Source organism: Melospiza melodia, chromosome 3 (assembly GCF_035770615.1).
Source record: "Melospiza melodia melodia isolate bMelMel2 chromosome 3, bMelMel2.pri, whole genome shotgun sequence".
NCBI classification, from domain to species: domain Eukaryota; kingdom Metazoa; phylum Chordata; class Aves; order Passeriformes; family Passerellidae; genus Melospiza; species Melospiza melodia.
The window spans coordinates 121,663,658-121,677,871 of NC_086196.1; the positions used below are offsets into that span (position 1 = coordinate 121,663,658).

The window sequence follows — 14,214 nt, forward strand, 5'->3', positions numbered from 1 at the left end:
AAAGCACAGCACCACCAGTGCTGCTATGGAAAGTTACCCCCCTCTCAGCCAACCCCAGCACAGCAGCTCAATGCATCTAACATTGAGAATAACCCAGGTATCACTTGGCAATGAGAACAAAGACCAAAAAGCCTGCACTCAGTGTCCTACTGACATGCCTCTGGTTTCACCCCTGCTGAAGTGCTCAAGCACACTTCCTCTGAAGATCTAAAGAGTGCACATAAAGTGTGGCATTTGTCATGTTTAAAGGGATATTTCTGTCATTCTACAGATAACAGGTAACTGAACAAATACCCCATATATACACACCTTAATGGGATAATCAGTCCCTATATTATAAAAGCATAATTGCTTATCAATACATTGGTTGCTTCTATAAATTGTTGTGAATGACAAATTTAAACCCAAATGCCTCCAGCACACACTGCCAGGAGCTATTTCAAATGATCATCCATTCCAGATTGTCCCTCACTGCCATGTTTTGAATCCACCCACAAGTTCAGCTGCATTCAGAAATACCAGGTTACATGATGAATCACTTCCATTGTGTTCTGCAGAATTTCTTATAGGACTGCTACTGCCTTTACTCCTACCAATGAGGTCCTGTACTTTGAAACTTTATTCATTTCTATTCAAAGACTTCAGTAAAAATGCATTAGATTCTTGTACAGCAATCAATAGCTGAATGTGGAACATTGCATTCCTTTTCTCATCCATACAGGAGAGAAAGTTACCTACTCCATTGTTTTTTTCTTATTTTTAAACAAAACAAAAAAATCATAGCCTGACACAGCTTTTAGAGAAAGAACTGCTCCTTCACCAAACCACACCTGCACAGTCAGTTGCTTGGCAACACTGCCTCCAACTCACATGGCTGTCCACAGCTCCAGTCTGGCAAGCACTGAGCTACAGTCTCTACCTCTTTTTTTCTCCATCTTCTACCAGAAACAAACACTTTTCCTGAAGAAACTAAAGGGTCAATTGACAGTTTGAGGCTACTGAGATAGGCAGAACACAAAAAACACACATGAAACTTGTCACGAACTCCATAAGCTACAACATCAGCACTCTACATCCACATCTACCACAAACTTGCAGCACAAGGATGTTCTCTGCTCCTCCAAGTTCTTCCTCCTCTGCAGATTGTTACCTCAAAGCAGAAAAGCATCTGGCTTCTCTGCTCAGAGGAAGACACATCTCATCAGTGTTTTGGATAAGCAGGAAGCAAGGCAGAAACTTAGGTTCTCTTCATTGGGCTGTTTCATAGCACTGGGCAGGAGTTCCTTGAGAATATACACTCAGACAAGGTTATCATGTAATAGAAAGCAAAAAGTGATCCAGACAAGAAGTGGAAGATAAGCAGGAGTTAGCAGTATATCACATAATCAGAGTCTACTGTAAACAAAGATGAACATATATAGATATCAATTTAAATTTTAAATTTGTCAAGTTATCACTAAGACAATAAAGCAGTTTTGTTTGAATGGATTTTTGCAAAGCCATTCAAGAGAAAAATGTTAAGAGAACTAATATTGCTCAAGCTCTCAAACACTAATCAAGTAAGAAGCCAGAACTGAAGAAAACCAGTATCTTTTGTAGATCTGTAGAATCTTTTTTGCCCCAGACTTCCAGTGGGAAATCTCTGTTAATCATAACATGGAGTTCAAACCAGTAGTTTTAAAAGCCAGGGAAATTTCTGACACAAGGGACACTAGCTCTAAGCAACTTTCTACCAGCTCTACAGAGCAGTGAAAGTTGTGAAGTTACTCTCCTAGCTAGACTTAAACATTTCAGCCAAACACAACACATGAGTAACCCTTTTACCATAGCATCTCAATTTGCTCTAAATGGCTAGATTTGGTCTTTTTTGTCTCTGGATGCACAAAGATTTCTGTATTTCTTGAAAACTCAAAGCTCTACTGCAGTCTGTACTTACTACTGTTTAATCACTTTCTCATAAATGACTTCAACTTTAAACAAAGAATCTGCTTTGAATTGACCTAGAGTGATACTTGCTCACTGGGGAAAAAGAGGAAAAAATTACATGGTATCTACAGAGGGACTCCATATCAGCTTGTAAGTGATACAACAACCGAAATGGATCTGAAGTAGCAGAGACTGGAAGGGACCCTAGAAGATGAGCTAGACCAAGCCCTGGTGCTCAGAGCATAGAGAACACAGCAGGTTGCTTAGGGCTGTTCCCAGTCAGATTTTTGGGGCTTCCACATTGCATGCTCCTCAGCTTCTCCAGGTAACCTGATCCTATTAAACCTTTCCTGGAGAAAAAAACAAAACCAGAAACACATACATGCACATAAAAAAACCCCAAAACAAACAAACCACCCCCCACCCCAAAACAAAACAAAAAACACTCAAAACAAAACAGAAAAAAAAAACAAACAAAAAAAAAAAAACCAAAAAAAAACAAAAAACCAAACAAACAAAAAAAAAACCCAGAAAACCAAACAAAACCAAAACAAACAAAAAAACCCAAACAATGCAACAAAAAACCTTCTTATCTTTCAGTGGAACTTCCTGTATTTTCATTTGCATTCATTGCCTTTTGGTCCTATCACTAGATATCCCAGACAAGTCTGCCTCCATCATCTTTACTTTCTGTCACCAGGTATGTATTATACACAGGCTTAAGAACCCCCCAGCAGTCTTCTCTCCTCCAGGTTAAACAATCTCAGTGCTCTCAGCCTCTACTGGACTGTAAGGCACACTGACCTTCCCCTTCATGCCACTTTGCCAGACTAGCTCCAGTCTGTCCCTGTTTCTTTCTGGAGCCCAGGACGGGACAGCAGTACAGATGCAGTCTCACCAGTGCTGAGGAAAGGATCTCCTGCCCCCACATACTGACCACTCTCTTCTGGAAATTCAGTCCAAGATGTCTTTGTGGCAAGGGTGTATTACTGATTCATGACAATTTTTGATCCACAGTATCTCTTTTGCACTGCCAACATCCCTTCCCTAGGGACAGAGCTTTGCATTTCCCTTTGTTGAACTTCATAACATCCCTGCTGGCTCATTTCTTCCATGTGTTCACTTGCCTGCTACCAAGTAGCAGCACATCCATCTGGTTTATGAACCACTCCTCCCAGCTTTGCATCCCATCAGGTTTGCCAAGGGAGGGGTCTATCCAGTCACACAGGTTGTTAATGAAGATGTTAAACAGTGCTGGCCTCAATAACAATCCCTGAGCTACACCAAAAGGGTCTGGCCTCCCATTGACCTTTAGATGCTGATCACCATCCTGAGCCTGGCAATTTAGTCTCTAAGCTATTTTCAATCCACCTCACTGTGTCTTTATCCAGAAAGCATTTCACCAACTTACCAAAGAAGTTGTTACAAGACAGTTTCCAAAGCCCCATGAAAGGTAAAGGTAAGAAAACACCCATTGTTCTCATCCACCAAGCTGGTCATCTTGCTTGGTTCAGTGTGAAAGGCTGTCATCAGGTTGGTCACACATTACAGCCCCTTGATTAACCCATACCAACTATTGCCCATCATTTCTCTTCATGTGTTTTCAGAATTCTTTGGTTTGTCACTTTTCCAGGAACAAAGGCAAAGCAGACTGGCTTGTGGTTCCCTAGACGTTCCTTCTTGCCTTCTTCAAAGGCAGTAAGGACATTTGTTGAGTTCAGCCCCCCAAAACCCATCCCCCAGTCACCATGACCTCAGTTAATGACAGTCACCACAGAATTACCCTGACCACCCTGTCTCACTCCTGGCTGCATCCTATTAGAGCCCAGACTTGTGTACAGTGATCCCAATCCTGATCCTTCCCTACTAACTGAGAGTATGCTTTCCTTGCCTACAATTGCTGAAAACAAGCCTAACTAGTAAAGAACAAAGTGAAGAAGACATTGAATGTCTCAGTTGTTTCCACATCCCTTATGAGCAGTTCCCCTCCCCATTCAGCAGAAGGCCTACATTTTGTCCATTCTTTTTTCTGCCAGTTACCTGTAAATGCCTCCCTTGCTGCCATTCACATACACCTTGTAAGATCAAACTCCACATGGACACTGGCTGTCTGACCTAGACACATTTGCATGCTTGGATGATGTCTCCAGGCTCTCCCTGGGCCAACATGTTTCTGCTTCCACCTGTTGTATGCTTCCTTTTTGTGTCTGAGCTTGTTTAGAAGTTCCTCATTCATTCAAGCAGGACTCCAGGTGCCTCTGTACCATCTCCTATTCATTGCAATATGCCACACCAGAATTTAAAGAAGTAGTCAACCAGCCTTCCTGGCTCTCTCTGCTCAGAACCAGCTTCCAAATGATTCTTCCAAGAAGATCCTTGAACAGAAGAAAATCTTCCTTTCTGAAGATTATGGCTGTAATCCTACTCTTTGCTTTGCTGTCTCCAGTTCAGATCCTGAACTCTTCTACCTCATGACCACTGCAGCCAAGACTACATCTTCAACCTGTCACTGCTTGTTTGCAAGCACTTGTATTGAGATATGGGCATCAATGTATGCCAGAAACTTCCTTGATTTCTTACTCCCTGCTGTGTTTTCTCCCCAGAAAATAATAAGAGAGGTCCAAGCACCCTATTAGCAAGAAAGCCTGTGAACATTAGGCTTGAGTTGTCTGAGGAAATCCTCATTACTACTCCTGACTCATAAGCTCTCAACTGGCTCACCCGTCTCCAGATAAAGCTACAGCAGCCCCAGTGCTCTCACAGCAACTCCCCTTTACCACCATCCCAGCCTGCCCTTCCTAAGCACCTCTACTTACCCACTGCAGTCCTCCAGCTGTGAGCTGTTCCACTCATCAATGCCAACAAAAATCATAGCTCAGTCCTAACTCATTTTATTCTGCCATAATACCTCAAAACAACCTGCTGCCAGTACAGTGAAGATGGATTTAACCAGTCATGGGTTCATCAGCCTGACTCTTCAGAACCACCTCAACACAAAAATAAGAGATCAGTGAACAACTTTGCCTGTTCACAAGGCAAAATCATTATGTCTAGGAGAATTTAGCTGTGGCCGTGAGACACTGTGAGGCACCAGAGTTCTTAAAGTAAAGCTGAATCATGCTCAAATGAACCTTATGAAGCCAGTCCAAGACAATGTGACACCTGAGCTAAATCACCTGCGGATACTCCCTGATAATGTCTGATAATTGACTCTCTTAAATCCTACAGGATGCACGCATTAAAGAAGGAGTCACCTTTCCAGGAAAGGGAACCTCCCTTAAAGTCTGCATATCACATAGATATATCTAATTGCTTCCTCCATGGACAAGGACATGATGCAGACTGCAGCACAGTTGCTCTTTCTTCTTTATAGCATTCAGACCAAAGATGGAACACAGCATCGTTCCATTCTGCAAAAGGAAATTCAGGCACAAAGCAAACTCCAAGTGTACTAACAGCATCCAGCAGGAGCACACCACTGAAGGGTGGCAGAACTGCAGCTTCAGGACCACTTGAACACACACCTGTAACCCTGACCTGGGGTGTTTTGAACTTTAAAAAGGCAAGAGCATGGTCTCATCAATAGCAATAATCACTTTTCAGGAACTGTCCCATCCTTATGGGTCACACAACAGAAACAGCTTAGACTGCCAATAACTTCTGAACACAGGGCAGCAAACTAAGCACATAAGGATTTCTGCACCTGTATAATACACCTCAGAGAATCTAAAACATAATAAAAAAAATTTAAAAAGAAGTCCCACAAATACTTCTCTATTAGTAGTCACAAATAATTAGGTTGAAAGGGATCACTGGAGGTCACCAAGTCTGGCCTGTTGTCAAAGCAATGCTAAGCTCAAAGTTAAATCATGCTGCTTTGGGTCTCACACAGTCAGGTTAACTTAAGTCCTGAAGAATAAAGATTGCATCCACTTTGGGAAAAAAGCCTTCAATTTTGCAAACAATCCAGTTGTATTACAAGTTAAACTTATTTCCTGTGACTTATTTGAAAATATTTTTCTGCACTGTATGAATCCAAAAGAGTCACCCTTCCTTACAGAGGCCACTAGTGTCACCCAACACTGCCACAATCCATTCAGAAGTCCTACGCTAGGGCTGCTGTACTTTTTTCCCACCAAATGAGTTGTCTTAAGGGCTCTTTCCTTGGGGGAGACAACTATCCTTCTCAGGCCTGCAACAGCAACTAATTCCTAAGCTTCACTCTCATCCAACCAGTGTCAGCAACAGGTAAGAGCACATGGAATGAGAGCATTAAGGTAGTTTTGTTTTGTAGCAGGAAATCACAAAAAAATCCTGGTTATCCAGTCCCAAGAGAGATTAAAGTTGTTCTGGTCCCTAAGGGGTTCTGAAGGCACTGTCTTTGACAAAAAGGCCAGAAAACTAGCAGCTAAGTACCAGATTATCACTGGGACTTCCAGTGATACAGTTCCTTACTATTATTAGAGCTCAAGATCTATAATTTCGTTAGCTAAGCCTAAGTAAGAACAACCCTGAATCAAAATCCTTTGCCTTCATTATTCCTTAAGGAAGGATATTGCAAAGCCCCACTGGAGAGCCAGAGGCCTCCAGTTGTATCTGTCAATTCATATTCCAGTCTGTTACACTCACATGAGCTTTCCCAAGCTTATCTTACCAAAGCAATGTGAACCCTGCAACAGAAACACACAAAGAAACACCAGCAATTTCTTGATCTGAGTGACCTGCAGTAACATCTATTTGCAACAACTGGTACAGAATATCCTTAGAGAACAATCAGCTAGCAGAAAATTAGTACTTTGTGCTTGAACCTCAATGTAGGACTAGAAGTTGCACCAGAGATGATGTGTGGAACTGACCTCCAGCATAATCCATGTGCTCTATTCCCCTAGTGTACTCTCAGGGGTTTCTCCACCTGAGGAGGAAGACAGGAAAGATTTTCACCTGAGGAGGTACAGCAGCCAGTGTCTTGCCCTGGTGGGAGCTCTGTCAATGAGCTGTCACAAAGCTTTCTTACCCTGACAGCGAGACAAGGGCTGATGCCTTGCACAGGCTGAGGGCAGTGAGCTGTAAGAGTTATCCATCTGCTTGGGAAAGAAGTACACTAGCTATTGAAGTATACAGGCAAGATTAAGGCACTTAAAAGACCAGACATCAAACAAGTAAACAACAAGGCAGCTTCACAAAAAGTCATCAAACAAATATTTAAGTTGGTCTCCCAGCCACAGAAGAGATCATATGCAAGACTTGAATGTCTACACAAAGGAGTTTGAACAGCTGTAAACATATCTGGGATACTCCAGATTTCTTAACATAGCTAGTTTGCCCACTTACTTAAACTATATTTCTTTTCTCTCCCACTGCTAAGTGGCACTATGCTTGGGACTGGTTAGCTGTTAGGGAAGCTAAAGTTAAGTTCTAGCTACACAAATATTAGTACCAATCTTTCCTGTTGAGTCTCTCTCCACACTCCCAAGGACCTGTACCTGCCACTCTTCAGACAGAAGGCCAAGTCTTCAATCACACACAGATATTCAGTGACTGTACAGTACAACGATATATACTGAAAAGTATTCTCATTAATATTATAACCAAAGTAAACCAATTTTAATCTGGTTGAACAAGCAACAGCGTCAATGTGCTTCTTTGTACTGCGATTTTGGTAACAGATCATTTATACAGGCTTCAAGCTCTATCAGGCATGAAGTAAGCAAACAAAAACAAAAACAAAACCCCAAAAATCCCCCAGAACACTTCCTCTGATACAGAAATTTATTCGCCTTTTCTGAAGGCCCAAAACATCTACAGTTGTTTACACTAAGGTCTACAAGTTTCCAATTATGTTATTTTAACTTGATTACAGTTTTAAAAAAATCTAAAGCAGCTGACGGCTCAGGTAATTACGTAATTGCTTTCTTGATAGGGAGATGAATTTGCAGACTTCAGTAGTCAATCCATTGGTCTTAAAGACAACATCCAAATACAAGCACAGCAGACAGAAAAGGTATGCCAGAGAACATTCACATTGTTTTTTCTTAGAAGGGGACAAGATATTCAGCAGAATCAAAGGACTGTCCATCTAAGCAAGCAAGCCTGCAAACTGAAGGCCACCAGTCTTGGTCTAGGGCAGCTGCCTCTGTAAATGGGGAGCATGAGACTGATTACTGTTCCTAATCATGTTTGAAACTAATCTCCTTTTGTGCTTCATCACACACTTCAACTTCTAAGTACTTGATTCAGTATTCAATATCAGCATCCTAACAACACCAGCCTTGCTGTCAAGCAATAAGAACACAAGTCTAGAAGACTTCTAGCATGTTATAAGCAGGGCAGAAATGGCAAATTATAGCCTCCATAGCCAAAGGGTCCCCAACTGATGTTAACAGTTTGAGTTTTTTTAATTTTGGCTTAATTTGACAGATTTCTAAGAGGTGTTATTGCTTAAGGGATTCAAATATCAGGACTGAAACAACAATTTTAAAAATGCATTACCCTCCCTCTACAGTGAAAAGTAACAAAAATTCAAATGCTTTACAATAGCTTTCAGCATAGTCTGCATGCCTGATACAGCTTCTCCTACATCCTTCCAATTCCTGCCAGCTTTACTTAGTTATACAAACAAAAGGATCACAAAGGAATTTCAGTTGCCTCTCTTTCAAAACTTCAGGGTGGCTTAATCTACTGTCAACATACCCTGCTATTTCCTACAAGTATCAGAAACAGTAGTGTAACTCCTTCCTAGTAACAGAACACTGGGAAGACATCAGCTCCTTATGCAGACAGCTGTTCACATAGGGATGTAAAGAACAGACAGTACACAGACAAGAACTGCCTTGTCAAATGTCATCCCAGCCTCCTCACTCTTTCCAAAGTCTCAGTGATTGCAAAGACAGTTCCAGAACCTTTCATTTTCAGGCTTCTTCCCCACAGAAGTGTCATCTCATCTCTCTGACAGCTGCAAGATTTACAATTTGAAGGTGACATATGGCAACCACCGTATGGCCCTACAACAGGTAGTTTCCAACACATTTTAGCAGCAACAGTCAGATTCAGAGCAGCTATATGAACAGGCAAAAGTCAAATACAGAATAAAAATCACTTCTAGAAACTGTTTCCAGGGTCAGCAATCCTAATTATTACTTAATACTACTCTGGCAGATGTGTTCTCAGCTGTATTCTTCACCTTACAAAGCCATCCAATGTATCTGCATACCTCACACTTGAAGAAGCAGACCACAAACCAAAGGATAGGTTTGTTCTTGATACAAGACCACTGCTAATGACAGATTGTTTTGAGGATGACCAAGAAATAGCTTTTTCTAATTCTTACACAGAGCAAGCATACAATAAATACTGGAAAGGTGCACGCTTCAAACTTCTTTGCTGGCAATGCATATGGCATTCCTGCAGGTGGGCAAGGAAAGCTAACTCAGTGACTTAGGAGTGACAGGATGGTAGTGAGATCCTCTATCCCCTTTTTGATGCAAGAAGTAAAAGCCAGCATTATATTGGTATGAAAGAAGCCTTACTGATATGAAGGCTTTAGTAGCATTACAGTAGATGCAATGAGAGTAATGAGTGGCAAATATGCCAATAGGACCACACATACATTGTTTAGGGTCAAAAGGATATTGGTAAGATTTTAAATTATGTCTAGCTACTTAAGAATTCCCAGAGCCTCAAAGAATAGCAGCTAGATATAAAAGTATAATCTGCAAGATTTCCACAACCTTTGGATGTGACTATCTGCAAAGAAGCCCAGGGTAAATATAATACCTCAGGTTTAAGAGATACTATAATATCTAGGGCGAGAGAAAGGAATTATTTTCAGTTAAGTGCCCATGCTGAAATGACAGCAATCTGAAAGACCATACTGAAAGGATGTTTTTAGGTACTGACAGAATAAGATCCAAGACAACTGCAACTCAGTTAAAACAACTGGATTTAATCATAAGATGTTACCCCACAATCATGTGAACAGAAAAAGAAACAAAACACAGAACTTGGAACCTCCTACTGAGCAACAGAAGGGAGAAGGACAGACAAAGGAGCAAAGTTCACACAAGAGAGGAAAGTAACAGAAACTAAAGTTTGCAACATTGCAAAGAAAAAAAAGAATACATTACATGAAGAAAACCAAAGACACGCCAAACTAGGACTGACACAAGTGAAGTCGTTAACATTTTGTCATGTTAATTTCTGCAGAATCCAGGATCAAGAGGCTCTCCAGTAGAACTGACCATAGGAAGCTCCAGACTAATAACAAACAGGACTAGAGATGAAAGGGATGCTGCCAGTGTTGCAAGAAGTGAAGGAGATCTCACAGGCTCTGCTTAGCTAACAGAGCCACGTTAATAGCTGCTGCCTCACACAGCTCTGCATTCCAGGACTAGCAAAACTACAGCTTTGCCAGGCAGCAGCAAGTCATGAGCACTCATACACCATGGATTAAACATGAAACACATTAGGAAAAAACAGCTGGCTGCAGCCTTTAAGCAGAGTTCAACAGTGGCACTGCATGCTCATGATAAGCTTGATTTTCAACTTAACAACTGATTATGTTTCCTTTTTTTCTGAGCTGTCTTCTGAAGGTACATGGAAATCCAGACTTCAGGGTATAGTGGAAGCATCTCAACATTGTTCACACAACCCTCCTTCCCTGAAGGAAGCTTCCTAAACTTCAAGCAAAAAATCTCCACAAACTGTGTATATATGGCCACATCTCAGTCGAGTGCCTTTAGAAGAGCTGCAACTAAAGCAAGTTTATCATTCCACACTCTTCCTTCCAACTCTTAAAAACCCCCAAACATACACAGTACAGGCAAAGTCAGATAGCACTACAAAGCTAATATAATACAGGATTTAAAATCAAAATTACTACAACAGAATGAAGCAAACGCAAATTAAACTTGAAGGGAAGAACAGAATAAATAAAAAAGGAACTGCCAAACCACAAGTCCCTCACATTGCATCATCCAGTATTTTCATGCCACCTTTCCTGTAGACAGGGTGGAGGCAAGCCAGGCTTCTGGCATACAGAGACAGTAAAAAAGAAGTTCAACAAAAGAGAAAAGCAAGAAGCTTTCAAAAGTGCCATCAGATTTTAGTAGGTACCTAAGTAAAACAGTCTACTAGAAACTGGAAAACTGAATGAACAAGTACTATCAGAAGACAGCCTGGTCAAGATATTGGTAGGTCCTCCAGAACCTGAACAGGAAAAAGAAAACCAAATTCAAGATACACCAAAACTTGATCTTATGAAAGAAAGCACCAAAGAAAAGAACAGTGAATAAAACCACTTATTAACACAAATATAAGGAAAAGGAAGCTGAAAGTGCCAGCACTGCTGAACTGAAAGGGCAAAAGATACAGAGCACTCAGGGTTTACAGAGATGTGCAAACATTTTAACTAAGCCAGAGCTAGAAGAGAAAACTTGGAAGATGGGACAAGTGATTGGAGAATTCTGGACTCCAGTCTTGAGCAACATAGCCCTCAGGCCAATGCTACAGAACAATTACATGTGGAACTCCATCAGCAAGCAACACTAAGCAGCATTCAGCATGAAAATAAAAATGCCAATAACAGATGAAACATACAAATGTGCTTTTTCCAGAGAGCCACTGGTTATGAAGAGTCATTTACATGGTAACCAGCTGTCAGGGGGCAAGAGGAGCTCTGTTTGGAAATGGTTAGGCAGAGTTATTTACAAAATATACAGACCCATTATCTTTGGTGCAGTCCATATCCTGTACTTCTAAGAGTTTACGTTAAGACAATACAGTCTTCTCTGTGATTGTGCATGGCATGACTTGTGTGCACAGGGAAATCCAGTGGCACACACAGATGGGAAGTGAATTTACAAACATTGCCATTTCTGGTTGCTCAAACGAAGCTCACTCACACTTCACCTCCACTTTATGTGGAGAAGGACTGAACAAGGCAGCTCTGGCATTAATCATACACCGTGAACTCCAATTGTTATTCAGGAAGCATTAGACTTAATAACTTACTGTGCAGCCACCTTACCTACAACAAGATCATAATAAATTGACTCTAGATGAAAGAGGGATGTGCTATAAATTTCCATTTGAAAGCCACAGAATCCAAGGTAAATACAAACGCAAATATATATCTACTTTTGTGCAGGAAAACAAAATTAAAGCACTGTAAGATTTGCCAGTGATACAATCTTTAAAATTCTATTCATCGCCAAAGCCACATCTGTGACACGTTTAACCAGACTGAGACATCCAGATCCACAGAGCCAGGCATTCTGACTGAGTCAGCAGGGCAGGGAATATTGTTTTGGACAGCCGACATCCAGCTCATCTGGCACCTACCCCTGGCATAGGCCAGTCCCTTCCCGAAGGCCACGGCCCGCTCCGATCGATACCTGGCAGCGCAGGAAGCGGCCGCGGCCGTGAAACTTCAGGAAAGGGCTGGGCCAGTCATTGCATAAAGCCCGGCTGGGGGCTCCTCGCCGGAGGACGAGGCGGCTGCAGCCCAGCCCAGGGAAGAGCGGAGCGCGGCTCACACCGAAAGGTCAGGCTGTCTGTCTGTCTGTCTGTCTGTCTGCGCCGCCGCTGCCCCCGACCCCCGCTGCCGCCGCCCCCGGGCCCGCTGTCGGGAGGAGCCGCCCGCCAGTCCCGCCGCCCCTGCGGACGTGGCGCGGCCCCGAGCGGGGCCCCGCGGCCGCCCCGAGCCGGGACCCGCCGGGGCAGCGCCGAGCCCGGGCCGGGCCCCGCGCCCCCCGCCCCGCGTACCTTTGGCCTCGCAGTCGGCGCAGTACTTGTTGTCCTCCTCCCGCAGCAGTTTGGCCAGGATGGCCTGGTGTTGCTCGTTCTGCTTCTGCGCCTTCTCCCGGCAGGAGCGGGTGGCCATGGCGGGGCTGGAGCGGGGCTGGAGCGGGGCCGGGAACGCTCCTGCCCTGGCGCGGCCACGGGAACCGGCGGCCGCGAGCGCCGACTTCCTCAACCGGAACTACTTGCGGACGCCTCCGCCTCCCTCCCCGCCCGCTACCGGGATGGCGCGCGCGCACACGCCCACCCTGGCCACGACAGTCCCTTAGCCGGAGGTGACAAATAGTCCGCCGGGTCCCCGAGGCCGCGCCGCGATGTCGCCCCTCTGCGGCGCTTCCCAACGAGCAAACCACGCCGTCCTGGCTTTAGAAGGGCACGGCGCTGTGCCCGGGCATGAGAGGTCAGGGGTTAGTCGGCCACAGCAGGTGATGTGTCCATCCGCCGGCGCCTGACCCCGCCCCCCAGGTGGTGCCCGGGGCAAGGGCGGGGCCCGGCGCGAGCCGCTGCACCTGAGCGCGCGCCGCCCCGCCCCGCCCCGCCCCGGCCCGGCCGTGAGGGGACGGGAGCGGTGCGGGCGCCCCGGAGCCCGTGAGGGGACGGGAGCGGTGCGGCCGCCCCGGAGCCCGGGATGGGTGCGGGTGTGCCGGAGCCCGTGAGGGGACGGGAGCGGTGCGGGTGCCCCGGAGCCCGCGGCTCTCCCGCTGTGTGAACACCCTGAAACGCACAGCCCAGCGATCGGACACCCCTGCCCGTGTGTTACCGACCCAGCGGTGGCAAGTACCTCAAAACACGGCTAAGGGATCTGCAGGTCCGTGACATCGGGCACCCCGTGTCCTTGGGACATTGTCTCTTTCTCCAGGCCGGTGCTGGGAGAGAATAAAAAGCTCTTAGAGCGTTTTGATTGAATGGACACTGCCATAGGCGGAACTCGCCCCGTGAACTTTCTCTGAGAGTACGTGTTTCTGTCTGAAATAAAGCTGTACAGGCGGCAGAGACCTCTCAGTGAGGAAACCTGGGCTTTCCCACTCGTGTGTAGGTGGTGAGATGCTCTGGGAGGTCAGAGTTGGATCCAAAGTACCTGCAGAAAAGCAGAGCCCGATTTCCTAGGACCAAGAGTGCACCTCTACACTTTGCCCCTCAAAATGCCGTGTCTCTGTTGTCCCCTTCCTCCATTTTGTATCAGGTCCCTTTTCTGCTGCTGAGTACTCTCTTACAGAGTCTTCACCAGTAACATCCTTTTTGTCAGATCATTTCTAGCTTGCTGCATTTTTTTGCCTCTAATCCAACCCTTCTGGAAAAAGCTGAAGCCTATATATAGCCTATAAAATGCTTATGTGAGGCAGATGGAAATTCAGGTCTTTTCCTTCTCAGCCACTAAATTACTGAATCATTCTCTCTATCTTTCTCTTTCTCAGAGACAACAGTGAATTAAATATCCCCTAAGTGTGGAAGAGTTGCAACAGAAAAAAAAATGAAAATACTACACATTAA

General features: G+C 44.4%; 1 protein-coding gene and 1 long non-coding RNA gene across 5 annotated transcripts in view; one reads left to right on the forward strand and one right to left on the reverse strand.

The window, feature by feature from the left end:
• Positions 1–12,900, reverse strand: part of SMAP1 (small ArfGAP 1) — a 91,477-nt gene extending 78,577 nt beyond the window's left edge. For 2 of the 4 annotated variants that reach the window (XM_063152970.1, XM_063152968.1), the window contains exon 1: positions 12,688–12,900. In XM_063152970.1, coding sequence (XP_063009040.1) covers positions 12,688–12,805 — 118 coding nt within the window. In that variant the 5' untranslated portion in view covers positions 12,806–12,900. The remainder of the gene's footprint in view (positions 1–12,687) is intronic. The other 2 variants (XM_063152969.1, XM_063152967.1) reach the window with 1 other exon arrangement.
• The window catches only part of LOC134416378 (uncharacterized), a 62,287-nt gene continuing 60,465 nt past the window's right edge, over positions 12,393–14,214 (forward strand). Inside the window, exon 1 of the long non-coding RNA XR_010027252.1 lies at positions 12,393–12,466. This is a non-coding gene — a long non-coding RNA (uncharacterized LOC134416378). The remainder of the gene's footprint in view (positions 12,467–14,214) is intronic.